This window comes from Petaurus breviceps, unplaced genomic scaffold (genome assembly GCF_028583685.1).
Source record: "Petaurus breviceps papuanus isolate PSGF00001 unplaced genomic scaffold, PetGlider_PUasm1.0 188, whole genome shotgun sequence".
NCBI classification, from domain to species: domain Eukaryota; kingdom Metazoa; phylum Chordata; class Mammalia; order Diprotodontia; family Petauridae; genus Petaurus; species Petaurus breviceps.
The window spans coordinates 37107400-37130778 of record NW_027185804.1 but is presented as its reverse complement, the minus strand read 5'-3'; the positions used below and the strand labels follow the sequence as shown (position 1 = coordinate 37130778).

Sequence of the window (23379 nt, the reverse complement as noted above, 5' to 3'; positions counted from 1 at the left end):
GTGTGTGTGTGTGTGTGTGTGTGTGTGTGTGTGTGTGTGTGTGTGTGCTGTGGGGGGGAGAAGGAGCAGCTGCCTCTGGCTGGAAGAAAGTGCAGTGAGGAGAGCAGAGCTCAGGCCATGGGCCCACTTTCTTTGAAGAAGTCACCACGTTACTCACTAGTGGCTGCCAATTCTTTTCAGTCCTGCCGGAACCAGGAGTAAGGCTTCTCTTAGAGCAATCAGGAGAAACAGAAGGAGCCAATGGGGCCTTTAGGTTCAAGCCTCGAGCAGTTTCTGACTGCTTGGAGGGGTCTCTGGGCTTTCAGGAACAGGGCCAAATACCAAAAAAAAAGATGAGGAGGAAGGACCAGGGCAGTTAGGACCAACTGAATCACAATTCCAGCCAAGACTGTGGGTCACAGCAGTAATACTTCAGTGGGTTGATGGTCCCTTCACTGGCTCAGATCACAGTTCTTCCATGACTTTCCAGCTTGTACAATCCTCCCAGACGTCATCCACAGAAGATCTGCCCGTTTGTGCCTCCTCTAGGTCAGGATTTGTTAACTGGAGAGGTTTGATGGGAGGCTGAAATGAGGGAACAGATAGAAAGTGCTTTACAAGTCTTTAAAGCACTGTACAAATGTCAACTATTATTATTATTTATTATAAGGGGAAGGGAAAAAAGAAAGGAACATATATGCCCATACATATACATGCACATACATATACATATACATACACACATATATACACATACACACACATATACTTTGCCAAGATCAAAGTATATAGATAAATGTGAACTTGGGTAGGAAAACAATCCTATCTTTACTCCATCATCACTGGTTTCCTTTGTAATCCATGGGTTTTATTTTATGCATTTAAAAACACTTGTCTGAGCAGGGCCAAGCATAAGCTTCACCAGATTGCCAGAGGATGCCAATGTACAAAAAAAAGGTGAAGAAACCCTGCTCTGGGTCTTGCCTCGTGGGCAGCCCTGGGCTACTGCCACCCCCCTGCATCATCTTTCATTCTTGAATTCTAGCTCGGTAGTTTACCACCCTTGTGACCTGAGCTGACCACTTCCATTCTGTGGGCCTCAGTTTCCTCATCTGTAAATGAAGGCATTGGCCTAGAGGGCCTCTCAGGTCCCTTCCGTTTCTATGTTCTCGAAACTTTAGGGGTGGCTAAGTAGTAGCCCAGTGAATAGAACACCTGCCCTGGAGTCAAGAGGACCTGAGTTTGAATTTGACCTTAGACACTTAACACTTATGAGCTGTGTGACCTTGGGCAAGTCTCTTAACCCTAAATTGCCCTGCCTTTCCTCCTCCAAAAAGCCAAAAAAAAAAAAAAAAGAAGAAGAAGAAGAAGCTTTAGCTCTTTTTTACATGACTAGCCCCTCGGCTTTTCAGGTCCTGCATTTCTGGAATGATTGTAATAACAGCTTGTATTTATACTGTGCCTTGTGATTTACAAAGTATTGTCCTCAAAGCAGCCCAGAGAGGTAAGGGGAAAGGTAGACAGTTAGCCAATAAATAGTTTGGCTAATAATTATTAATAATTATAATAAATAATATAAATAAAAAGTAATAATTAAAAATTCCTATGTACCAGGCACCGTGCTAAAGTGCTAGAGAAACAAAGAGGCAAAAGACAGTCCCTGCCCCCAGGAGGTTTCCAGTCTAATGGGGGAGACAACCAGCAATCCAAGATGTACCAACAAACTCCTTATGGGGAAAACAGGAAATAATGAAGAGAGGGAAGGCACTGGAATTTGGTCCTCATTGTTTGATTGAAGACCCTGAGGTGCAGTGAGACTTGGCAAACGGCAGAGCCTAGCCTCGAACCCTGCAGATCTGGCCCCAAGGCCAGTGACCTTCTCACTGCTCTGGGCAGCTAGACCTCAAGGCAGCCAGCTAGCCACAGGCCTGTCTTCAGGTCATTCTGAACCTCCATGGATAGGCGCCTCTTGCTTCAACAGAAAAGGAGCTATTATTACTAAAGAAACATTGCCTACTGTACTTTAAAATCTCATTGCCAGTATATCACCTGTTACCCAGATGTACATCAAATCACTGATACTTGGCAACACTTTTGTATATCATCATAAAGTTATAAAATCTTAGAACTTGACAGGATCTTCCAACATCGAATGCCTGAGATGGAAAGCACAGTAGAACACAGAATGGGTAATGTGAGAACTGGGAGGGTCCTCGGAGTAGAGAGCCTCAGGGCCAGGTGGGCCCTTAGAACAGAGAGCTTCAAAACTTCGAGGGATCTGAGAACATGGAATGTCCCAGTTAGGAGGGACCTTAGAATGTCAAATGTTCAAACTCTCAGTGATCTTAGAGCCCACTTAGACCCAACCCCTTTGCTCTCTGGATGAGGAAGAAGGAGTCTGATATATAATGGAAAGTGCTGGATTCGTAGTCAGTAGACATGGGTGGGAGGCTCAGCTCCACCCTTCACCACCTGTATAAATGGCCAAGTCCCATCATTCCTTTAGGCCTCCTATTTCCTCATTTGTAAAATAAGGAAGACAGACCTCTATGGACCCTTCCAGGAAGGAGCCCAAAGGCCATGCTCTCTGGCCCAGGTCCCCCGGGGAATTAGGGCCTGAATCAGGCCTAGAATCTGGGGAGTCAGCCGCAGGAGCTGTCCTCTAGTCCCCTAGGCTGATCTTTGGGGCTTTGGATGAATTTCTCCATGTGTGTGACGAATTGGAGCTAAGGCACTCCTCTTCCTCTTTCCCAGCTTCTTCTAGTGTTCTTCCCTCCTCAGCAAATCGCAGGCCAGAGACATGACTCTGTTTCTCTTCCCTCTTCTGCCCTTAGGCTGGGCCCGAGCACAACTACACCAAGGAGAAGATCAAGATAGTGGAGGGGATTTGCCTCCTGTCTAGCGGTGGCGACGACCCAGAGTGGGACGACCTGAAGCAGTTACGAGGCTCCAGGGGGGGCCTCCTCCTCCGGGACCACGTGTGCATGAAGACAGACACGGTGTCCATCCAGGCCAGCTCTGGTTCCTTGGATGATGCAGAAACAGAACATCTCCTCCAGGAAGAGCAGTCAGAGTGCAGCAGCGTCCACACCACTGCAGCCGCCACCCCGGAGAGGCGCGGCTCGCTGCCAGACACGGGCTGGAAACATGAACGCAAGCTCTCCACTGAGAGCCAGGTCTAAGTGCCCACCTCCCCTTCCTTCCCCTCTGGTCCTTTTCCCTCAAAAACAAACTACCAGCCCTAGTGCTCACTTAAACAACAGGCCCATCCCCTCCGGCCCTCCCCATCCCCAGACTCCCTGCCATTGTCCACGCTTGCCTCTGCACGAGAAACGATGCCTCAACGGGACCACTCAGATCCACACGTGGTCACCAAGCCTGCCTACTCCTACCTGGTCCTGAGAGCACAGCAGCTTCTCAAGCTGGGCCTGGTATTGCCTCATTCTTCAGCACAGATATCCAGCTCGCTCCCTTCCCTTAACACCTTGAGCTCCTCCGCAGAGGCCCCAGACTCATCTGTCCTTGTCACTAGAGCCATTTCTTAGTGGGGACTTACTTGCTCAGCCAGTAGCTGGAGTAAGGAGGGAGGAATGGGTGGAAGGACAAAAGTGAAGACCTAGCGATGAGTGAGGGTTAAGAAGAGAGGAGAATCAGCCCAGCAGGTATGGGCTTCCTCTCCTGATTTTACCAGCAAACCTCCCATCTCCATCGGACCCCCAGTCTTTTGGAAATAGGGAAAGGTTTTTGAAAGGTAGGCTGGCCTGGGTGTCCATTGCTGGCAATGGATGGTATTATTAGGTCCCTAGAAGTCAATAGCAATACCTGCTATTTCAGTTTTAATGCTATAGCTGGGTCCACCACGAGTGGCCTCTCCTTCATTGGAGGTTTTTGAACAAATGGCAGATAACCACATCCTGCTGGTGTGGGGGGATGGTTATTTAGTGGAGGTTGGACCAGAGGGCTTCTTAAGATCCTTCCATCTCTGAGATGCAAGGACTCCAAGTCTCCAACAACCTTTTCCTTCCACCAGGATTCTGGTTTTGGCCCTGTCTGCCTCATGGGCCTGTGGGTGTCTGTTGTGAATTTCCCTCTTATCAAAGTCTTCCTGGTTCCATTCCTGGTCAGAACCTTCTCAAAAGGAAGTGGGCCTTGGGACAGTCTGTCAGGTCCCTGGGATGACCCTGCAGTGTCCATTGAGAAGCACCAGCCAGACCAAATGGATTTTAAAAGTTTCCCCAAGCATCCTCTAGCCTTCTCCAAATGAACATTTCTGGGAGTGACCAGAAGTTTCTAGGAATGGTCAGATGGATTGGCTAGGGTGGAGATTTAGGCTATCCAGAGCCTGAAGGAAAGTGCTGAGGAGGCTGAGTCTCTGAAGTTCTCTCTAAGAACCATGATGTAAGCCTTTAGCTGATGGGATAGAGAAAGACCTTATCCCATCACAGCTTTTGATGTTGGGAGTAAATTAGCTTAGCTGCCAGCTTCTGGCATGCATCCACTCTCCCAGAAGGCATTAAGCTTCATGCTAGTGCCAGAGCAGAGGAAAGGGGAGGGATGCTGGCCCCCACCTGGCACCTTTCACTTCTGTTTCTTCTTCCAGCTCTAGTCACATGGCATTGTGGTCCTCCAGGAGCTTTCTGGGAAGAAGGCTATTGGGAAAAGGGAGTTTTCTTTAGTGTCTCGTTTGAAATAAAGGGCTAGGCTGTGGGGATGGCTACCCTCACCACCCCTCTGGCTCTGGGATCTGCCCCCAGTCTCATATCTTCTGACCCTGGGAGATTGGTCAGTTGGGGGACAGAGAAGGCAGCCTTGGAGCAGTGGTAGGCCATGGCCTGGCTCTGTTTAGTTGGCACCAGGCATGCAAAAGACAGTTCAGTATTAGGAAGGAAAGGACCAGAAACCAATAAGTGAGGTCCTGGCCAACTATAGCTAAGTACTTCCTGGTCTCTTCTGCCTAGAATGTTGTTTAGGACCTGAGTTTGGAAGCAGCTGGACAGGAGAAGGGAAGGGATGCTCCTGGCCTCTATCCTAGAGCAGAGGGGACATTCCCAGTGGTCCTGCAGCCCAGGCATGGAAGGGAGACCCTAATATTTAGAGAGAAGCATCAGAGAGGAGCTGGCAATTTCCCAGCTTGAAAAGTTCTTGTGGCCCCGCCCTTATCTGACTCTGGCTCTTCCCATAACTCACTATTAAGAAAACAGGTCCAGGTTAGGCTAGTGAAGGAGGAGGACCAGAACAGAACCCTTTCCTGGCTAATTCTAACATGGTCCAGGGCAGATACTTATTCCCTCAGTGTTCCCTTCCCTGGCCTGTTCCAAGGCAACCTGGCCAGGACTGGTAGTCCTCTGAGTGTGTGGAGTGGGGCAGGATAGGGGCCAGGAAAGGGCTGGGGGGCTCAGCGATGTCACCCTTAGGAGCAAAGGAACAAGGTTTCCAGCTCTGAGAGGGAGGAAACTTTTCATTGTTTGGGGGGGAGGGGCGGAATGAGGATATAGCTCCCCTGGGAAAGAGAAAGATCTCATTGCACTTGGTCTGTGCAGAATGTAGAGAGGACATATTTGATGAATTATCTATTTGAGCACTGATTTACTATGTAAAAAGCAAAAAATCTCTTTGTCCTAAGCTAATGGAAGCAATTCTCCTGCGCTCATGTGTAATGGTTTTAACGTTACTCACTGGAGAGATTGGACTTTCTGGAGTTATTTAACCACTATGTTCAGTATTTTAGGAATTTATGATAATTTAATATAAATTTAGCTTTTCTTAATCACCTTGCCTGCCTTGGAGTCATGTGTGATGCTCTGATGGCCCTTCCCCTCCTCCCAATCCCTTTCCTCCCCAGCCCCACACCAGGGCTGACCCTTACAGTTGAAGAATTTGCATCTTCTCTTTCTAATGAGCCCTCCTGAGTGTGGGGTGAGCAAAAAAAAAAAAAATGAGGACAGCTGGGCTAAGATTCTTCTTCAAACCATGGCATCATGGTGCTGGGATGGACGTGGAGTTGGGAAGACCAATGTGCAGCCTGCGTCATGTGTGACCATGAACTAATGTCTCTGAGTGAAGTAAGGAATGAGAAACCACTTATTAAGGGTTTACGGTGTGCCAGACACGCAGTATACAGAGAAAAATAAAAACCTGCTCTCAAGAAGCTTATGTTCAAACAAGAGAAGTCAACACATACAGCGGAGTGGTGGCCTGGGAGGAGTGTTTTTTGAGTCACTTGGTAATTGATTGACACCTCCTTTCCATTAATGATAACATCCATTTGATTACAGGCAGTGGGGAAGGGGATGTTGGGGCAGGGATGCGGAAAAAGGGCAGAAAGTCAGCTGGGACTTATTGATGGGACTGGGTTTTAGCCTTTGTATATACTAAATGCTTACCAATCAAGAAACTCAGGGGCCCAGAGTGGGAACTTGAATTTCAGGACAAGGTGGAGCATGGACAGTCTCTTGAAGACTGCCAGGAAATAGCATGTTGGTAAGTCTGAGGCAGCCAGATGGTACATTGGATAAAGCCCTAGGTCTAGAGTCAAGACTCAGGAAGACCTAAGTTCAAATCTTCCCTCAGACATTTATGTGTGACCCTGAGAAAGTCACTTAACTGTAGAGCTACTTGACCATGCCTTAAACCCAAATCACTCTGGTTCTCACGGATTGACCAACAATAAGTCCCAGCCCTAGCCTCACTTGGTCATTATTTGGGTTTTGATGGCTCCAGGTGAGTGTAAATAGCAATTGTTTCTGTTCTGGCCAGAAACCCTAAGGGTCTTCCCCTCCCATAGTGATTTTTTTTTTTTTGGAACTAGGTAAAAAGAGACCATTTTCTTACCTATCCTTAGTCACTGAATGGGTGCTGCCTCCGACAAACAGACCTGGGAAAGACCTTGGCTTAAAAAAGCTAAGGTCTCCCATTGCATCTGGGCCCTCTCCAGTCATCCAGATCTACATCTGACCTCTGGACCCAGATGGCTCTGGAAGAGAAAGTGAGGCTGGTGACTTTGTACAGCCCTGCCTCGTTAAATCCAATTTACTTTCAATATATCAATTATATTCAATATAATATATAGCTTCCTGATATAACTGGACAACAACACTGGAGGGGTGGGGTGGGTGGTATAATGATAGCATCTTATTTTGTGAGGATCAAAATAAGTTCATATTCAGAAAGTGCTCTGCAAACCTTAGCGCCATATAGAAATGTTGGGTCTTGGCTGCTCCAGTCTCCACCTAGTACAACCTATGACACGTCCCTTATCTTTTTGGCCCCCAACTTTCTCACTCACAAAATGAAGAGGTCTTACTAAGGTCCCTTCCAGCTCCAACATGTGATGGCCTTAAAATGTGCCATCCATGAGATACTGAAGGTGGAATGAATCCTTGGGACTTCCTCTGCTCTCTTGTGCCCTCTGGCGAAAACCTGTTACTGAAGGGGTTAATAGGAGCCTTGGAACCTCGTGGCCAAACTTGGAAAGAATAGTTCATAATAGCTAGTATTCTAGCGGTGTAACCTTGGGCAAGTTACTTAATCCCAATTGCCCTCCAAAAGGCAAAAAAATAAAAATAATAACAGCTGGTATTTATGTAGTATTTAAAGCTATACTGACTTATTGAACAATCCAGTGAAGTGGGTGCTATTACAGATAAAATAGCTATCACAGTTATTTAACAAAGGAGGAAACTGAAGTAGAAGAGGAGGGAATTTCATTGGATATCTCACAACAATCCTGTGAAGTAGGTGATAATATTCCCATTTGACAGCTGATGAAATTGAGGTAGAGGTTAAGTGACTTGTCCAAGGTCACACAGCTAGTAGGTGTCTGAGGTGGGATTTGAACTCTGGTCTATCTACTTCACCACCTAGTAAGTGTAAAAAGTTCAACAACCAAGGGTCAGAGGGGAGGTAGAAACGGATCCCCCCTTCCCACATCCCATTAGTCTTGTCCTTGCACAGGCTAATGTCAATCAAAGGAAATGCATATAGGAAAGGTAGTGACTCAGGCCTCCAGCATCAACTTGAGAAAAGCCTTTTAAGCATGAACTTGAACATAAAATACATCAAGGGTCTTGGGAGTGGGGAACCATGGGCCATGTGTTCATAGGCTCCTGGATCTGGAAGACATCTCAGAGGTCATCCAGTCCAGCCCCTCCATTTTGGTTGGTTGGTTTTCTGTTCTTGAAGAAAACCAGAATATCACTGTGTCAGGGTCAAGCATAGCATGTCTGAATGATGGGGGAAGGGATCCCAATAGGTTCAGCAGGAACCCTGATCTCATCCAAGACCAGGAAACCTGCAAGGGCGTCTGGAAAGAATTCAGCTCAGCCTTGCTTGGAGTTAGAGTTGAGAAAGTTTATTATTACGCCATTATAGCGGGCAAGAGTCCTTTAGGGGACCTGCAAGTGAGAGGGGTACATGCTTTTACCTTGAAAGGGTAGGGCTGCCATTGTCAGGGCTGACAAGACGGGAGGGGCCTCAGTGCATAGACAAAGGTCAGAGCTGACCAAGAGGAGCAGGTGAATAGATAGTTCAGATAAGATTTGGGCCAGGTACCCCATCATGACCATGCTTGATCAGACCAATACAAACTCAGAAGGCTCTGCCCCAGGTCTGCACAGATAGTCTATGTGAACATTTGGGGCAGAGTCTTTAAATTTGCACGTCTTGTGTTTCTTTTGAGCTTCTACAATTTATTTTGCTCATAGAGCACAGCACCTTCTTTGATGATGGGCGGTCCTATGATAGAATCTCCCTGTAAGGTCGATGAAGCCTAGCAAGGCAAAGTCCTCCGATCCTAGCTCTAGAGCTGGAAGGGTTCTAGGGCTGGACGCATGCAATCCTCTCTTTTTACACAGAAGTAGATAAAAGGTCAGTGAAGTTAAGAGTCTTGCTCGGTGTCCAGCAGCTCAGTAAGTGGAAGTTGGGATTCAAATCTAGCTCCTGTGACTCAAACTAACCTTCATTCTACCATTTCTGTCTACCTCATCATCACATGGGTAATGAATGACAGCGTTGGGGTTCAAACATACGTCTCCAAATCCAGCATTCTTTCTGAGTAAAGTCACTCACTCCATTCCGGTTACTGGAGCACATGGAAATGTCCTTCTCTGCATATGCCCAGGGAGGAAAAACAGGAAATCTCTGAGCACTGATATTAAGTTTCAACTCATAGGTCTCTAGACCATTCCATTGGAGACATGCTCTCAATAATAATAATAATAGTTAGGATGTATATAGCACTTTAAGGTTCACAAAGCATTTTACATATATCATCTCATTTGATCTTCATGACAACTGTGTGAGGAAGGTGCCATTATTACTCCCATTTAACATATGAGGAAACTGAGGCTGAGAGAGGTTAAGTGACTAGCCCAGGGTCACAGATTTGAGTGTCTGAGGTGGGATCAGACTCCAAGTTCAGTTCTCTGTACACTGTACAACACAGTTGCCTTAGTCTTGTGGGTTGGAAGTTGAAAGCAGAGATCATCAAATCAGAAATCCAAGCTGGGTTTTCATTTATTGAATGGAAGGAAAGAAGAAAATGCCCAAACCACACACTTTGTGCTTGCTTGGGAAAACAGGAGGGATTTCTTTGGAGTATAAAGGTTCCCTGTGTCCATTTTCCCAACTTACATCAAAATGGGTCAGCTGGCATCAGATGGTTCATTACCAGAGTCATAGTCGACCTGTGTCCATCACGCTGCTTTAGGAGGAGAAATAGAGGGTGGACAAGACAGCATCTGCCCTCTGTTCACCGAGCTCTTGAAAGAAATTAGTATTTCAATAAAAATTGGAAATAGAGCCCAGAGTAACAATACTCTCCTTCTTTATGAAATCAAGATAATACATAGATGCCTTAAGTAGAGGAGCAACTGGTTAAAACATGGCAAGTTGGTAAATGTTTTTGAAGGCTCTTATATGTAAAACTTGCCAGGCTGTTTTAGTTCATATTTCTATGAGAATTTAAGGTTTGCAAAACTCTTTACATGTAGCATAAACCAATGAACAAATCTTTATTAAATATGTGCAACGAAACAGGCAGTGTGTTAGGAAATGGAGATTTAAAGACAAAAAATAAACAGGTTGAACCCTCCCATCCTCATTCCAGCTCACATTCTAATGGGGAGACAACATATATTGTAGCTAGATTGATAGATAGATAGATTGATAGATAGATAGATAGATAGATAGATAGATAGATAGATAGATAGATAGATAGATGGATGGATGGATGGATGGACGGATGGATGGATGGACGGACGGACGGACGGACGGACGGACGGACGGACGGACGGACGGATAGGGAGATAGATACATGGATAGATAGAGATGATAGAGGCAAGAAACATACAAAATAGCTAAAAGGTGGTATTAGATGGAAAGCTAAGTAGAGAGGTATTCTTTGCAATAGTTGCTATTCTCACCACTATTTTAAAGATAAGGGGCAGCTAGGTGGCATAATGGTTAGAGTGCTGGACCTGGAGTCAGGAAGACTCATCTTCCCTAGTTCAAATCAGTTTCAGATACTTATTAGCTGTGTGACCTTGGGCACATTTCACCCTCTTTGCCTCAGTTTCCTCATCTGCAAAAATGAGGTGGAGAAGGAAATAGCAAACCACTTCAGTATCTTTGCCAAGGAAACCCCAAATGGGGTCACAAAGAGTCGGACACAACTGGACAACAAATATTTTAAGGATGAATCTGATGCTCAGAAAGGTTACAGAATTTCAAAATTTGAGAGCTGGAAGGGACCTTAGCAGTCACCTAGTTCAACGCACACCCAAAAGGAACCCTCACTGTAGCTTCTGCCTGAAGACCTCCAAGAAAGAGGTCTCTCCCGAAAACCGATTTCACATTGCTGTTGTGCTGTCTAGTTGGTTCTGACTGTCAGTAACCCCACTGGGGTTTCTTGGCAGAGATACTGGAGCGCTTTGCCTTTTCCTTCTCCAGCTCATTTGACAGATGAGGAAACAGGCAAACAGGGTGAAGTGGCTTGTCCAGGGTCTCGTGTCCGTCTGAGGCCGAATTTGAAGACGAATCTTCCTGATTCCAAACCCTAAACCATCACCTAGAGATCTCTAATCGTTAGGAAGTCTTTCCTTACTTTCTGTCGGAGGTCATCTGTACCTAAGTACATACCGCCTAAGAACGTCCCCGATCAATACCAGATGGTTCAGGGTAGGGAAGGCAGGCACCCATGTCGAGCTGAGGAGCCGGGAAGGGGCAGGCCCAGGTGAGGAGGGAGTGCTGCTGCGGGCAGACGGGACTGGCAGTGAAGTCTGAAGGTGGGGTGCCCGGCGCCCGCCGCCCGGAGAAAGCCGGTTTGGCCTGCCGGTGCGGTGCAGGAGGACCGGGGAGTCCAGGCTGCGCAGGGCAACGGGAGGACTGCGGGATCCTTTTGGGGAAGGGGTTTCTGCGACGCGTCCAGAGTCTGTCTATTTCAGACCCTCTCACCCCGGGAGACGGCGTCGTCCCGCCCTCCCACCCCGGCTTCGGCACACTGCAGGCTGGGCTGCCCCTAGGTTCGGCTCCAGCCCCACCCGGCCCCCCCAGGCCCCACCGCACCCCCCAGGCCCATTGCACTACAGCCCTGTTTTATTGCAGGGCGGCGCATTCAGGACAAGAAGCGTCTATGAAGCCCAGCGCCCTGCTACGCGCTGCGGGATACCAAGGAAGCCAAAAAGCAGCCCCAGCCCTAAAGGGGCTTCCCATCTGTGTGGGGTGGCGGGATCCGGACGTTTCTACCCGGAGCCCCAGCAAGCGCACTGGTTGGTGTGCGTTTCCCGGGGTGGGGGGGGCGGAAGGCGGCTCGGAGGAGGGCCCGGCTCCTGCGGCCCCTTTAAGAGCGCGGCGGGCGCGTGCCGGGAGCCCTTTCAAACCGACCAATGGGAACGCGGTGGGCGGTCCTCCAGGAGCCAATAGGCAATAAGGACACTGCGGGGTGCGGTGGCCTGAGCGTTTTCAAACGGTGTGGAAGGAGGCCCTGTCGGTTCTGGCGCCGCCGAAGGTGAGTGAGCGAGCGAGGAAGCGAGCGAGCTGCGGAGGCCTCCCCCATCCCCGGGGCCCTCCCGCCGGGGCGCTGCGCGGAGGTTGAGGGGAGGGCCCAGGCGCGCGGGAGCGCGAGCCGGGCCCAGGCCCAGGCCGAGGCGGTGCGGCCGGGCCGGGCCCGGAGCCGGGCCGGGGCGGGCCGGGCCCGGGTGGGGCGGAGGCCGCGGGGTGGGGGGGATGGCGGCGCGGGGCGGCGCGCGCGCCCGTGCCCGAGGGGTGCGCGGGCCCTGGGTGGCGGGCACGCGCTGGCGCGCGGTCGGGGAGGGGGCGCTGTCCTGTCGGGCCTCGGCCCTGCCCCTTAGGGAAAGTGGGAGTTAAAGGACGGGCGCCCGGACGCGGCTGGTAGGAGGGGCTCAGCCCGCTTCCGCCGAGGAGCATTTATTGAGCTCCGGCTAAATGCCGGGCCCTGGGGGAACAAAGATGCCCGTGAGACCTCCCCTGCCCTCGGGCATCTTACCCTCTCTCCAGGGGGGCGGAACCGGGGATTTGAGGTCCGGCCGGCAGGTGTGCGTCCTGGACCTGCTCAGGTGGGTGGCCCTACCCGCCCTCTTCCTCCTCCTTCCTGGGGTCCCCGCCCAGCCCCCTCCTCCCCCCCACCCCCCCACCCCACGTCTCTGCTGCCCCTTCCTCGGGCCGGGGCCGCCAGGTCGCCGGATGTCAGGGACTCCAAGGGATCGGTTGGTCTTAGGCATCGGCTGAACAGGCCGTGTTGCCTCGGCGAAGGGGGGGGGGGGGGCGGGGCGGGGGTCCAGACCATCTGGACAACGGTGCGTGAGGGTGGGCATCCGTGGTCATTGTCACCAAGGTGGAAGCGCATCTCTTTTGTTTTGTGAAACGAGGTTACTAGTTTCGAGGTGGAAAATTACAGCTGCCTAGTAGACAGCGCTGCTGCATCTTAAACAAGGAGTTTTCAGTTCACTAGCAGTAGAGGGTGTTTGCACCTGGGGAGTGGAAAGTGTTTTAACAGAACTTGCCCCAGATTTATGCTTGGGTCCGACTTGCTTTTCTCTAAGGTATCAAATTCGGCACCCCACTCCCAACCCCAATGACTCTAATTTCTGGGATCATTTAAAATATTCCTTTTTTAAAAAAAAAAAAAAGAATTGACTGTTTCCCTCTGCATTAAAAAATAAATTGTCCCTTAATTAGGGGAGTTGCCATTTATGCTTATATCCATCTTATAACTTTTTCATGAATCAAAATTGAACATGAGTTCTTTGGTGAAACATTAGAATGTGATGCCCCACTCCTGCCCTCATTCTAGGGAATTTCAGTGAACAAGTGTTTTCAATTACCCTAATCTACAAATTCCTGAGTCTACCTAGTTACCATTACCTATTACTCCACTTAAGCTTTATGCAAAGATGGCCACACCCTTTATCTTTTCATCACCCACTAGAGCTCCATTCCACAATCAGTCACTGGAATTCTTTTATCCAATCACATTCTCCTATCATTCCATCTTTTCCTATGCTTTTCTTCTCCCTAACGCTAACTTATCCTTCCTCTTCCTTGTGATCTAAAATCTTTCTACCACATTGTAGTTTGTTTGACAGTATTTTTCCTACTTATGTCCTCCCTTCCTCACTTCAACCTGAGCCATTTCAACTCTGCTCTTTTCAGTATTTTTTATTTCCTTGATCCCTTGTCCCATGGCTTGTGACTTGCCAAATCTCAACCCTGGCACTCTGCCCCTTTCATTTCTTACTCCATGCTGCTGAACAGAAATAGGAATTCTAACAGCTTTGCTGACCTGGTCTGCTACAAATTTATGTTACCTAATCTCAATTGTACCCTCACTGCAGCAGAGCAATACTTTCATTTTCCCCTAATTCGGTATCACTACAAACAGAGGATGTGCCAGAGCTTCTCTCCACATGCCTACAGTATCACCCTTCCCTCCACACTCCCCTAAATCTGTCTCCCTCCTACTCCACACAATAGTAAAAGTCTCTGTGGTCCAAATCACCAATTTAAACAAGAATTTCTTTTGTGTTATGCTGCTCCATCAAGAAGCATTTCTCGGGCTAGGCATTAGGAATACACAACCAAAGTGGGATAGTCCCTGCTCTTATGGAATTCCATCAAGAGAAGTGGCCAGGCTATGACCATTACAGTTTGAAAGTAGTCATAGGAAAGCAAACAGTCGTGTCCAGTCCAAGTGGTCATCTGGGCTTGGCTCTAGAAACTCGAGTGAGGGGGAACCCATTGCCTCTCAGGGCAGCCCATTCTGTTTTGAATAACTTTGTAGTTGTTTAGTTGTTACATTGAATCTACTTTTTTCTCTGTAATTACCACCCTTTGCTCCTAGTTCTGCCTTTGGGGGACAAGTAGAAGAAATCTAATGCCCCTTTCCTGACTGCCCTTCAGATACTGGAAAATGACTGTCATATTACTTCTAAGTCTTAGGATCATAGCCTTAGAGCTTTCAGGTACCCTAGAGGTCATCTTGTCAAATGATCTTTTAATTGCCAAATCTTATGACTTTTTTTATCCTCACTCTCCTTGACCTTGCTACACACTTTGACAGCGTTGACCACTACTCCAGGATACTCTCACCTCTTACTTGACCCTGATGCTCCAACCCCTTGTAGATTCATCATCCATGTCACCTTTATCTGTGGGTGTACCCCAAATCTCTGTTCTAGGCCCCCTTTTCTTTTCTCTGTATACCCTCTCACTTGCTAATCTCGTGGGCTTCCATGGGTTCAATTATGATTTCTATATATATGATTCCCAGATCTATATATTTCTAGGCTCTCTCTGATGCTCCAGCCTTGTATTACCGCCATTCATTTAACTTGGCTGTCCTGGAGACATCTGAAACTTAATTTTTTCAAAACAGAACTTATCTCCCTGTCTCACCCCCAAATTTTCCCCATCCTCCTAAGTCACCCAGGTGACTATCAGTCCTGGTGTCATCCTGGACTTTTGGCATTCTCACTTATCGACCCATATATACAAATGTCAAATCTTGTCACTTCGATGTCTGTAACATCTCTTACATTTGCCCCCTACTCTCCACTCACAGTTAGCATTCAACTTAAGCCTCATCACCTCCAGCCTGGACTATTGCAATAGCTTCCTATTTAGTTTCCCTTCTGCAAGTTTCTGCTTCATCCTCCACAGCCAACAAAATAATTTTCAGAAAATGAAGATCTTCACTATCATCCCCACCCCCAATTTCAGGGACTCCCTGTTTGCAGAATCAGTTATAAACTCTGGCATTTAAAACTCTTCACAATTTTGTTCCTTCCTGCCTTTCTAGTCTTCCAGTAGTACTCCCAGGGAAGGAAGGAATACCTATCGCTGCCTCCCCTGAACTTTGCTTTTCAGCCTTACTGCCTTATTTGTCCTTGTGACCATGTCCCAGTTCCTTTCTTTGTGCCTCTGCACTGGTGGTTCTCTGCATCAACAATAGCCTTCTTCCTTATCTCCAGCTCTGGAAGGCCCTGGTTTCTTTGAAGTGTCAGTTCAGTGAAACCTTTCTTCGTCCTCTCCTCTGTCTCTAGCCTTCTGTATTGATTATGCATATACTTATGTGTGTTCTTGTGGTCCATTCCTTCAGGGAAGACTGCTTCACCTCTGTCTTTGAATCCCACAGTGTTGGGGCAGTAGTTGATACTTCATAAATGTTTGTTGCCTGGTGGGTTTTGTAATAAGTCTGTGAAGAGCAGAGACTTCAATGGACTTCGTTTTGATTCTCTGCTAAAACTAGGGTGTACACCTATCACTGAGATGATTCTTGAGATGATTGGGGGGGGAGGGGAGAAGCTGTTCATCCTCTGTCATTTCCAGACTAAAGCTTTCTATAATTGTGTTTAGAACATGTGGTGTTGTCCCATCTGGGACTTGGATTATAAACTTTGAATTGTGGACAGTAGTAAATGATGAAGACTTTTAATATCGACAATTGATCGTTCTTGTTCTGGCAGTAGAAGTTACTAGTTATGTGTGTGTGGGGGGGGAGGTGGATGTGTGGCAGAGAAGGCCTGGCTTGCACTGGGGAAGACTCCAGGTCAGGGCCTACATCTAACACATACTATCTTTGTGTGAACGAGCAGCGTGGGACAGACCCAGGATTCAAAACACAGCCCTTTCTTTACACCCATGTGACTTTAGGTACAAGGCACTTCACTCCTCTGGGACTTACGGCCTTTTACAGTTATAAATCCTGTGATCTAAGTTGCTAAATCTCTCAGTACCCCAGGCAAATCCCCTAGAGTTTACATAGGAGTTGCTATCACTGCTAGGGGAGGGAAGTTTTCCACAACAAGGAGTTCCTAACATTGATAAAGTCATAGGTAATAAAATTGTATTTCTGTGTCCCTCCCCCCCATATAACTGGGTGTCTTTATGTTATGAACAATTCACTAAGGTGGTTTGTGTGGGGTGGAGGGAGAGGAGATATGCAAAAGAAACAAACAGTATTCCTTTGGATGAGTGATTCTTATGGTCTAGCTGGAGAGTATCTACACACAAAAGAACAAGAGAACAATATAAAAATGTTTGGTTCCATTTTGTTGTAGTTGTTTAGTTGTTTCAATTGTATCTGACTCTTTATGACCCCATTTGGGGTTTTCTTGGCAAAGTTACCAGGGTAGCTTTTCATTTCTTTCTTCAGCTCATTTTACAGGTGAGAAAACTAAGGCAAATGGGGTTAAATGACTTGACCACAGTCACTCAGCTAGTAAGTATCTGAGGTTAAATTTGAACTCAAGAGTCATCCTGACTCCAGGCCAATGCTCTATCCACACTGTGCTATCTAGCTGTCAATTTGGTTCCATACCTGTGCTTTAGAAAAACATCAAAGTGTATTCAAGTACATTTGATTTTATTTTGTGTTTATTTGTACATTCATCTCCAATTCTAGATTGAATGTTCTGAGAATACCATCTGTTTCATTCATTCTTTGAGGATCCTAGCAGTATTTGTACCCTCTAGAGTGCTTGCAGTTACAGTAGATCTTTTTTCTTTGTCTTGGGTATTGTCTCTTGTTTTGTACTTTTTCAGTGTGGTAGAACTGAGATCTTTTACTAAACTATGGTCAGTTCCCTTTTTTTGGTGTAAGAAAGCTTCATAGTCTAGCAACCAATACTGATCCTTGGACTGGAAATGCAAGCCAAATCATGTATCAGAAAGCATCAAAATGCTCCCCCCCAAAAAAAAACAAAGTTCCAAGCCATGGGAGACAGGCCACTTATTTTGAACAGTAAACTAGTCTGACAAGCAAAATTTCTCCAAAGTAATATGCACTGTCATCCTTCTTACTCCCTTCCCAGTTTGGGGTAGTGGGACTGAACCTGTCTAATTGTGAACCTTTTTATTGTGTGATTTGGAATGGATTACTCACTACTGCCCAGGACTCTTAGGTCATTATTAGGCCAAGGGGATTCTGGGGAGACTTAGCTAGCTTTGGAACTTCAAGCTAAAACCTTTCCCCTTCTCTCTTCATTGACCTCCCAAATAACGCTGTATCACCTGTTACCTTTCAGTCTCAGTATGATCTGTACCCCTGGTTTTGAGCTAAAATCTGGAAATAGCTAGTTACCTCCTGCTTTCTGTCTTCTTTGAATCACTACTTGTGAATCAGTTTTTTGGTTTCTAAAATAACCCTCTTCTGTCATTACTTTTAAGAATATCATTCTTCAATACTTCACAGATATGATTTTATCAGTATTTCCTTTTTTTTTTTGTATTTATTAATTTGTTCGTTTACTTTGAGTTTACAAGATTCAGTTCCCCAGATCTTTGAGTTTCAAATTTTCTTCCTCTCCTCTCCCTCCCCCCCAATAGCGTCATACAATTAGGTATAGGATTTGCAGATACTTTCACATTAGACATTGGTCAAGTTATAGAGAAGTATTGTATCAGATGGAATGAACAATGAGAAAGAGGAAACAAAACCAAACAAGAAAAAGAAAGGGAGCAGGTAATTTGCTTCAGTCTGTATTCAAACTCTGCTCTTTCTTGTTCTTTCTCTGAATGTAGACATCTTTCTCCATCATGAGTCTTTTGGTCAGTATTTCCTTGACAGATGCATTTCACAAGCCTGCTAGAATTCAGTAGGTGTTCTTCATGGGGTACTTTGCTTGAGACTTACATTGCCAGGCAGTCCACCTGGTGGTGAAGCTCTCCAAAATTAGTTGACTGCAGTTTGGGCAGCAGAACAGACCTGTTGATGAGACTTTGAAGTACTTGAAACTTTGCCAGTTTGGTGGCTTTGTCCTGCTAGCATAGTTTATGAGGACACAGGGTTACATATGTCTAGAAACGCTTTATAGTTTTAGAGGAGTTTTCCTCACATTAGCCCTCTGGAGTAGTCAGTGTGCATATTATCATCCATAACCATTTTATAGAAGAGGAGACTGAGGCTGTCACATATCTGGTCAGTGTAGGAACCTAAACTTGGCCATGTCCTACTTCTAAAGTGCAGTAAACACTATCCTCTCCTGACTTCCATGGCTGTGTCCACCAAAAATTGGACTTGCTCCAGATAAACCTCCTAGCTAGATTTTCTGTTCAGTGGTCTTCCATATTAAAAAATTGTGCTTTCTCACACATTGACTTTTTTTTCCTTGTTGTCTCTACAGTTTCAGATTGTAAACTCCTAGTGGGCAGGATTTGTCTTTTAGCAAAAATGTTGTATATTATCTTTACCTAGGAAATCCTCAATAAATACTTGTGTTTTCTTGTTACCTGTAGATCCCTTCTATTTCCACATAAGCACTGTCAAACACTATCAGCAATATGTTCCCAAGAAGACACAGACATGATTTTGTGACATTAAAAAATGATGTGGAGGGGTGACCAGGTAGCACAGCGAGTAAGAGCACCGGCTCCAGTGTCGGGATGACCTGGGGATCGAATCTGGGCTCAGATACTTAGCACCACACCTAGAAATAAATGGCTGTGTAACCTTGAGCAAGTTAACCCCGATTGCTTTAAAAAAAAAAATGGTGTGGAGTTTGTATTTAGGTGGTTAGAAAAGTCATCTGAATATAGGAAACACATTCTGACCCGAGGATATGCAGGGGGTATTTTCATTATGTCCAACTTATTGTTATTGGGAGGAACTTTTTGTTGCCCCTAATTCTGTCAAAGACAAAATTACTAGGTAGTGTAAGTACCAAAGGCAGTGACTTAAGAGTATTTTTCTCTTTTATAAGGTATTAAAGTAACTCCAAAGATCATACCAATGGCTGGTTTCTGGGTAGAAGAATAAATTTTACAAAATCATCTCTAAGCACTGACCTATGAGTCAGGAAGACCTAAGTTCAAATGTGACATTTAATAGCTGTGTGACCCTGGGCAAGTCACTTAACCCTGATTGCTTTGCAAAAAACAAAAGCAACCAACCCCACCCCCAAATCTATAGTTGAATCAATAGAATAAAAATAAAAATGTTCATTTCTAACAATAAAAGTAAAGTAAATTTTTGAAGATCAGTATTTTTTAGATTGATAAATTCTCTTAACACGGGGGAGGGAGGTTCTTAATCTTTTTATGTGTTATGGACCCCTTTGGCAGTCTGATGAAGCCTATGGACCTCTTGTTTTTAAATGCATAAAAGAAAATACATACCATTACAAAGGAAATCAATTCTACTGAAATACAAAATCTTAAGAAACAACCAAAATCCATCATTGGATGAAAATTTTATGCCTATCTACAAATTTCCTATTTATGCAGTTATGCTTAAACTAAGTAAGTTTATAAATACTGTAAATAGTAAACACTTCTTTCATTGAGAGGCAGTATGTAATGGATAGAGTCAGCCTGGGAGCCAGGAAAAACTGGGTTTAAGTTCTGCCTCTGATGCATATGGGCTGTGTAATCCTGGAGAAAACATGTAACCACTCACTGCTTTAAGCAGAGAAAGTTTCCCCATCCATGTGAGTATATTATTATTCATATGGTTTTCTATATTTGTGCCCAGCCTGTGGTGGAGCCTTCCAAGTTCAAATGGTAAGGTCGGCCACAGCTGGACACACTATACCTTGACCAAGACATTGTGATGTCATTTTGGTCTTCAAGCATGAAGGACAAACAACAATGACATAGAATTTCCTGTAAATTAAATTATAGGTCAATCCCTATCTCTTGCTCAGCGAGACCAATGTATATAAGTGATGGAGGTGGTGTCGGGTCCTGTCAGACGACTTCATAAAATTAGAAGGGATAGAAAATTGAGAAGAAAATACAAGTCAGGAAAACTGTTAACAGCGAGTCAGTCATTAAGCATTTCCTAAATCACTTATGTGCCAGGAACTCTGCTAAGTGCTGAAGATACAAAGAAGGTAGAACTAACAAAAACCAGTCCCAGCCGTCAAGGAGCTCCCAGGCTGGTTGGGGGGAAGGGGCAGCATGCAAACAACTATGTATAAACAAGACAGACAGGATAAATGGGAGAGAATCCAGAGAGGGCAAGCATAGTGTCATTGAGGTGATTTGGGAAAGAACTCTTATAGAAGGTAAGTTTTTAGCTGGGACTCGAAGGAAGCCAGGGAGCTCAGAAGTTGGAAATGAGGAGGGAGAGCGTTCCAGGCCTGGGAGAGAGCTAGAGAAAATGCTCAGAGAGATAAGAGTATATAGTATGAAGAACAGCCAGGAGGCCAGGGTTACTGAATGGAAGAGTATGTGTGGGAAGTAAAGTGTAAGAAAACTGGTGGGGCAGCTAGGTGAATAGAGCACCGGCCCTGGAGTCAGGAGGACCTGAGTTCAAATGTGGCCTCAGACACTTGACACTTACTAGCTGTGTGACCTTGTGCAAGTCACTTAACTCCGATTGCCCTGCCTTCCCCCTTCCAAAAAATGAAATAAAGAAAAACTGGCAGGGGTCAGTGGGAGCCAGCTTGTAAAGGGCTTACAAGACAAACGAATTTTATATTTGATCCTGGAAGCAATAGGAACCCACTGTAATTGAGTGAATGAGGGGGGTGGGAGGGGGGGGTGACATGGTCAGACCTGCTCTTTGTGTTTAGAAAGATCAGTTTGACAGCTTAGTGGAGAAGACTGGAGCAATGAGAGAAGAGATAGGGAGACCTACCAGCAGGCTTTGCAATAGGCATGAAGTGGGGGCAGCTAGGTGTCAAAGTGGATAGAGGGCCAGGCCTGGAGTCAGTAAGATTTATCTTTGTGAGTTCAAATCCAACCTCAGACTCTAGCTGTGTGACCCTGGGCAAGTCACCTAACCCTGTTTGTCTCAGTTTCCTCCTCTGTCAAATGAGGTGGAGAAGGAAAAGGCAAATTGCTCCAGGATCTCAGCCAAGAAAACCTCAAATGGGGTCAGAAAGAGTCAGACATGACTGAATATATGACTAAAAGGCATGAGGTGATGACTACCTGTACCAGGGTATAGCAGTGTCAGAGGAGAGAAAGGAGCTTAGAGATTATATAAAAATAGTTAAGGAACTAGCATTTATTAAGCCCCAGTTAATATGTTCCAAGTGCTGTGCTGGGTAATAGGGATACAAAGACAAAACTGATTTCCCTGCCTTCAAGCAGCTTACATGGGGGGAGGAGTGTATGTGAAAGGGATGTGATATGTTCATGTATTCATGGGACATAGACACTATAAATAGGAAGTTTTTGTGTAGTGGGGGGGGGGGGGGAAGGATGAGGCTGGAGGATGAATCAGGAAAAGCCTCTTGAAAAAGGTGGCCCTTGAATTGAAATCTGAAGGGGAAGGGAGAAAGCAGAGGGATTAGTGAGAGAACTATTCTTGGACACTTGCTGGTGACTCTGTGACCTTGGCTAGGTCAGTTAGCTGTAGACTTGGTTTCCTCATTTCATTACAGTTTTTTTGTGAAAATCAAACATACAAATAAATGTATTGCGTAAATAATTATGTATATAAAACATTATAAATCTTAAGAAGCCTTTATAAATGTCAGACTTTATTTTTAGGCTTGGCTGTGCCCCTGGCTAACCATATGACTTTACACAAGTCATTTTTCTGGGCTCCAGCTTCCTTTTCTGTAAAATGAGGGGATTATGAGGGGTGGGAAATTTTTGGCCTCGAGGCCACATGTGTCTCTAGGGCCTCAAATGCAGCCCTTAGACTGAATTGGAAATTCACAGAACAAATCCCCTTAATAAAAGGATTTGTTCTGTAACACTTGGACTCAGTCAAAAGAATGAACCCAAGGACTTACAAGGCCACATGTGACATCAAGGCTATGGATTCCCCATTCCTGGATTATGTAATTATTAGGGACCCTTAAAGCTCTAAAATGTAGGGATTCTGTGATAGTAACTAAAATCAAGATGAACCAAATTTCAAAGTGAGGATAGGTAAAAGAGATTTTCAAAAAATCAGTCATTTGGGCAGATTTATATGAAATTTTCAGGAGTTTGATGAGGTAAAATGTAGATCAGCTTTAGCTCCTATTAAGTTAGTTTGACTTGAAGTGGGGTCGAATTGTCAATTAAATTGGCAAGTTAACACTCAACATAATGATAATCTTTTACCCTCCAATGGGAGGGGAGGTGGCAAGCCTTTACTGTTAGAATAAGTTGAAACAAAACACAAATGAACACTATAAAGAAAGAATATTTTATTCTAATGCTTTTGACTATTTTAGGCTGTAAAATCAATGGGCTTTTTCCATCTTTAATTTCAGCTAATTTATCTAGGCCAACACAGGGTTATTAGTCATTTCTTGTTCTTTGTCTTAGCCTGTTCTCATTGCATTCTGTCAGGGTTCCTACTGTGTCACTGGGAAGCTATTTAATAGATATTTAATTGGGTCTCTTCCTGTGGCCCAAACTGTCATTTGTCTATAGCCTCATCACTTAACCTCCCAGAAGCCAGTATAGTACCATGCCAGTTGTATGGACATCGGATCTGGTCATCCTTAATTTAAATGGTCATTTAATGTCAGAGCACCCTGAGGTTTGAGGGCACACCAGTTTAGGATTCAGACCCTAGGCTCCAGCCTAGGAGAGGATTACTTTTACCTCCTCCTAGCTCCCAGATTGGAGAAGGAAATGGCAAACCACTCCAGTATCTTTGCCAAGAAAACCCCCAATGGTGTCATGAAGAGTCAGCACGACTGAACAAAGCCCCCAGATAGTCCTAGATCTGAGTCAGAAATTGACAGGTCTTTTCAGACTTGAACTGATATTGTTCCAGGCTGGTGTTTAGGAAGGTAACTTCCATTCTGGTCTGTCATGCTAAGATCTACTAGAACATAATGAATTTTTGGAGGCAGGAGCTGTAGAAGATACAGGCAGGGGCTTGCCTTGGAGTCAGTAAAACTTGGGTTCAGGTCCTGCATCTGACACTTTCTAGTTATACTACACATTAGAGAGGAATTGTTGATCTACATTGTGGAACAAGTGCTGTATTTG

General features: G+C 45.6%; 2 protein-coding genes across 8 annotated transcripts in view; both read left to right on the top strand.

The window, feature by feature from the left end:
• The window catches only part of LRP4 (LDL receptor related protein 4), a 65686-nt gene extending 59940 nt beyond the window's left edge, over positions 1-5746 (top strand). For 2 of the 3 annotated variants that reach the window (XM_069091549.1, XM_069091548.1), the window contains exon 38: positions 2814-5746. In XM_069091549.1, the coding sequence (XP_068947650.1) occupies positions 2814-3161 (348 nt within the window). In that variant the 3' untranslated portion in view covers positions 3162-5746. The remainder of the gene's footprint in view (positions 1-2813) is intronic. The other variant, XM_069091550.1, reaches the window with a different exon arrangement.
• Positions 5747-11863: 6117 nt separating this feature from the next.
• The window catches only part of CKAP5 (cytoskeleton associated protein 5), a 90121-nt gene continuing 78605 nt past the window's right edge, over positions 11864-23379 (top strand). For 3 of the 5 annotated variants that reach the window (XM_069091547.1, XM_069091543.1, XM_069091546.1), the window contains exon 1: positions 11864-11983. The gene's annotated coding sequence lies outside the window, so the exon portion shown is untranslated. Of the gene's footprint in view, positions 11984-12319; positions 12552-23379 lie in introns of those variants that run through there. The other 2 variants (XM_069091544.1, XM_069091545.1) reach the window with 2 other exon arrangements.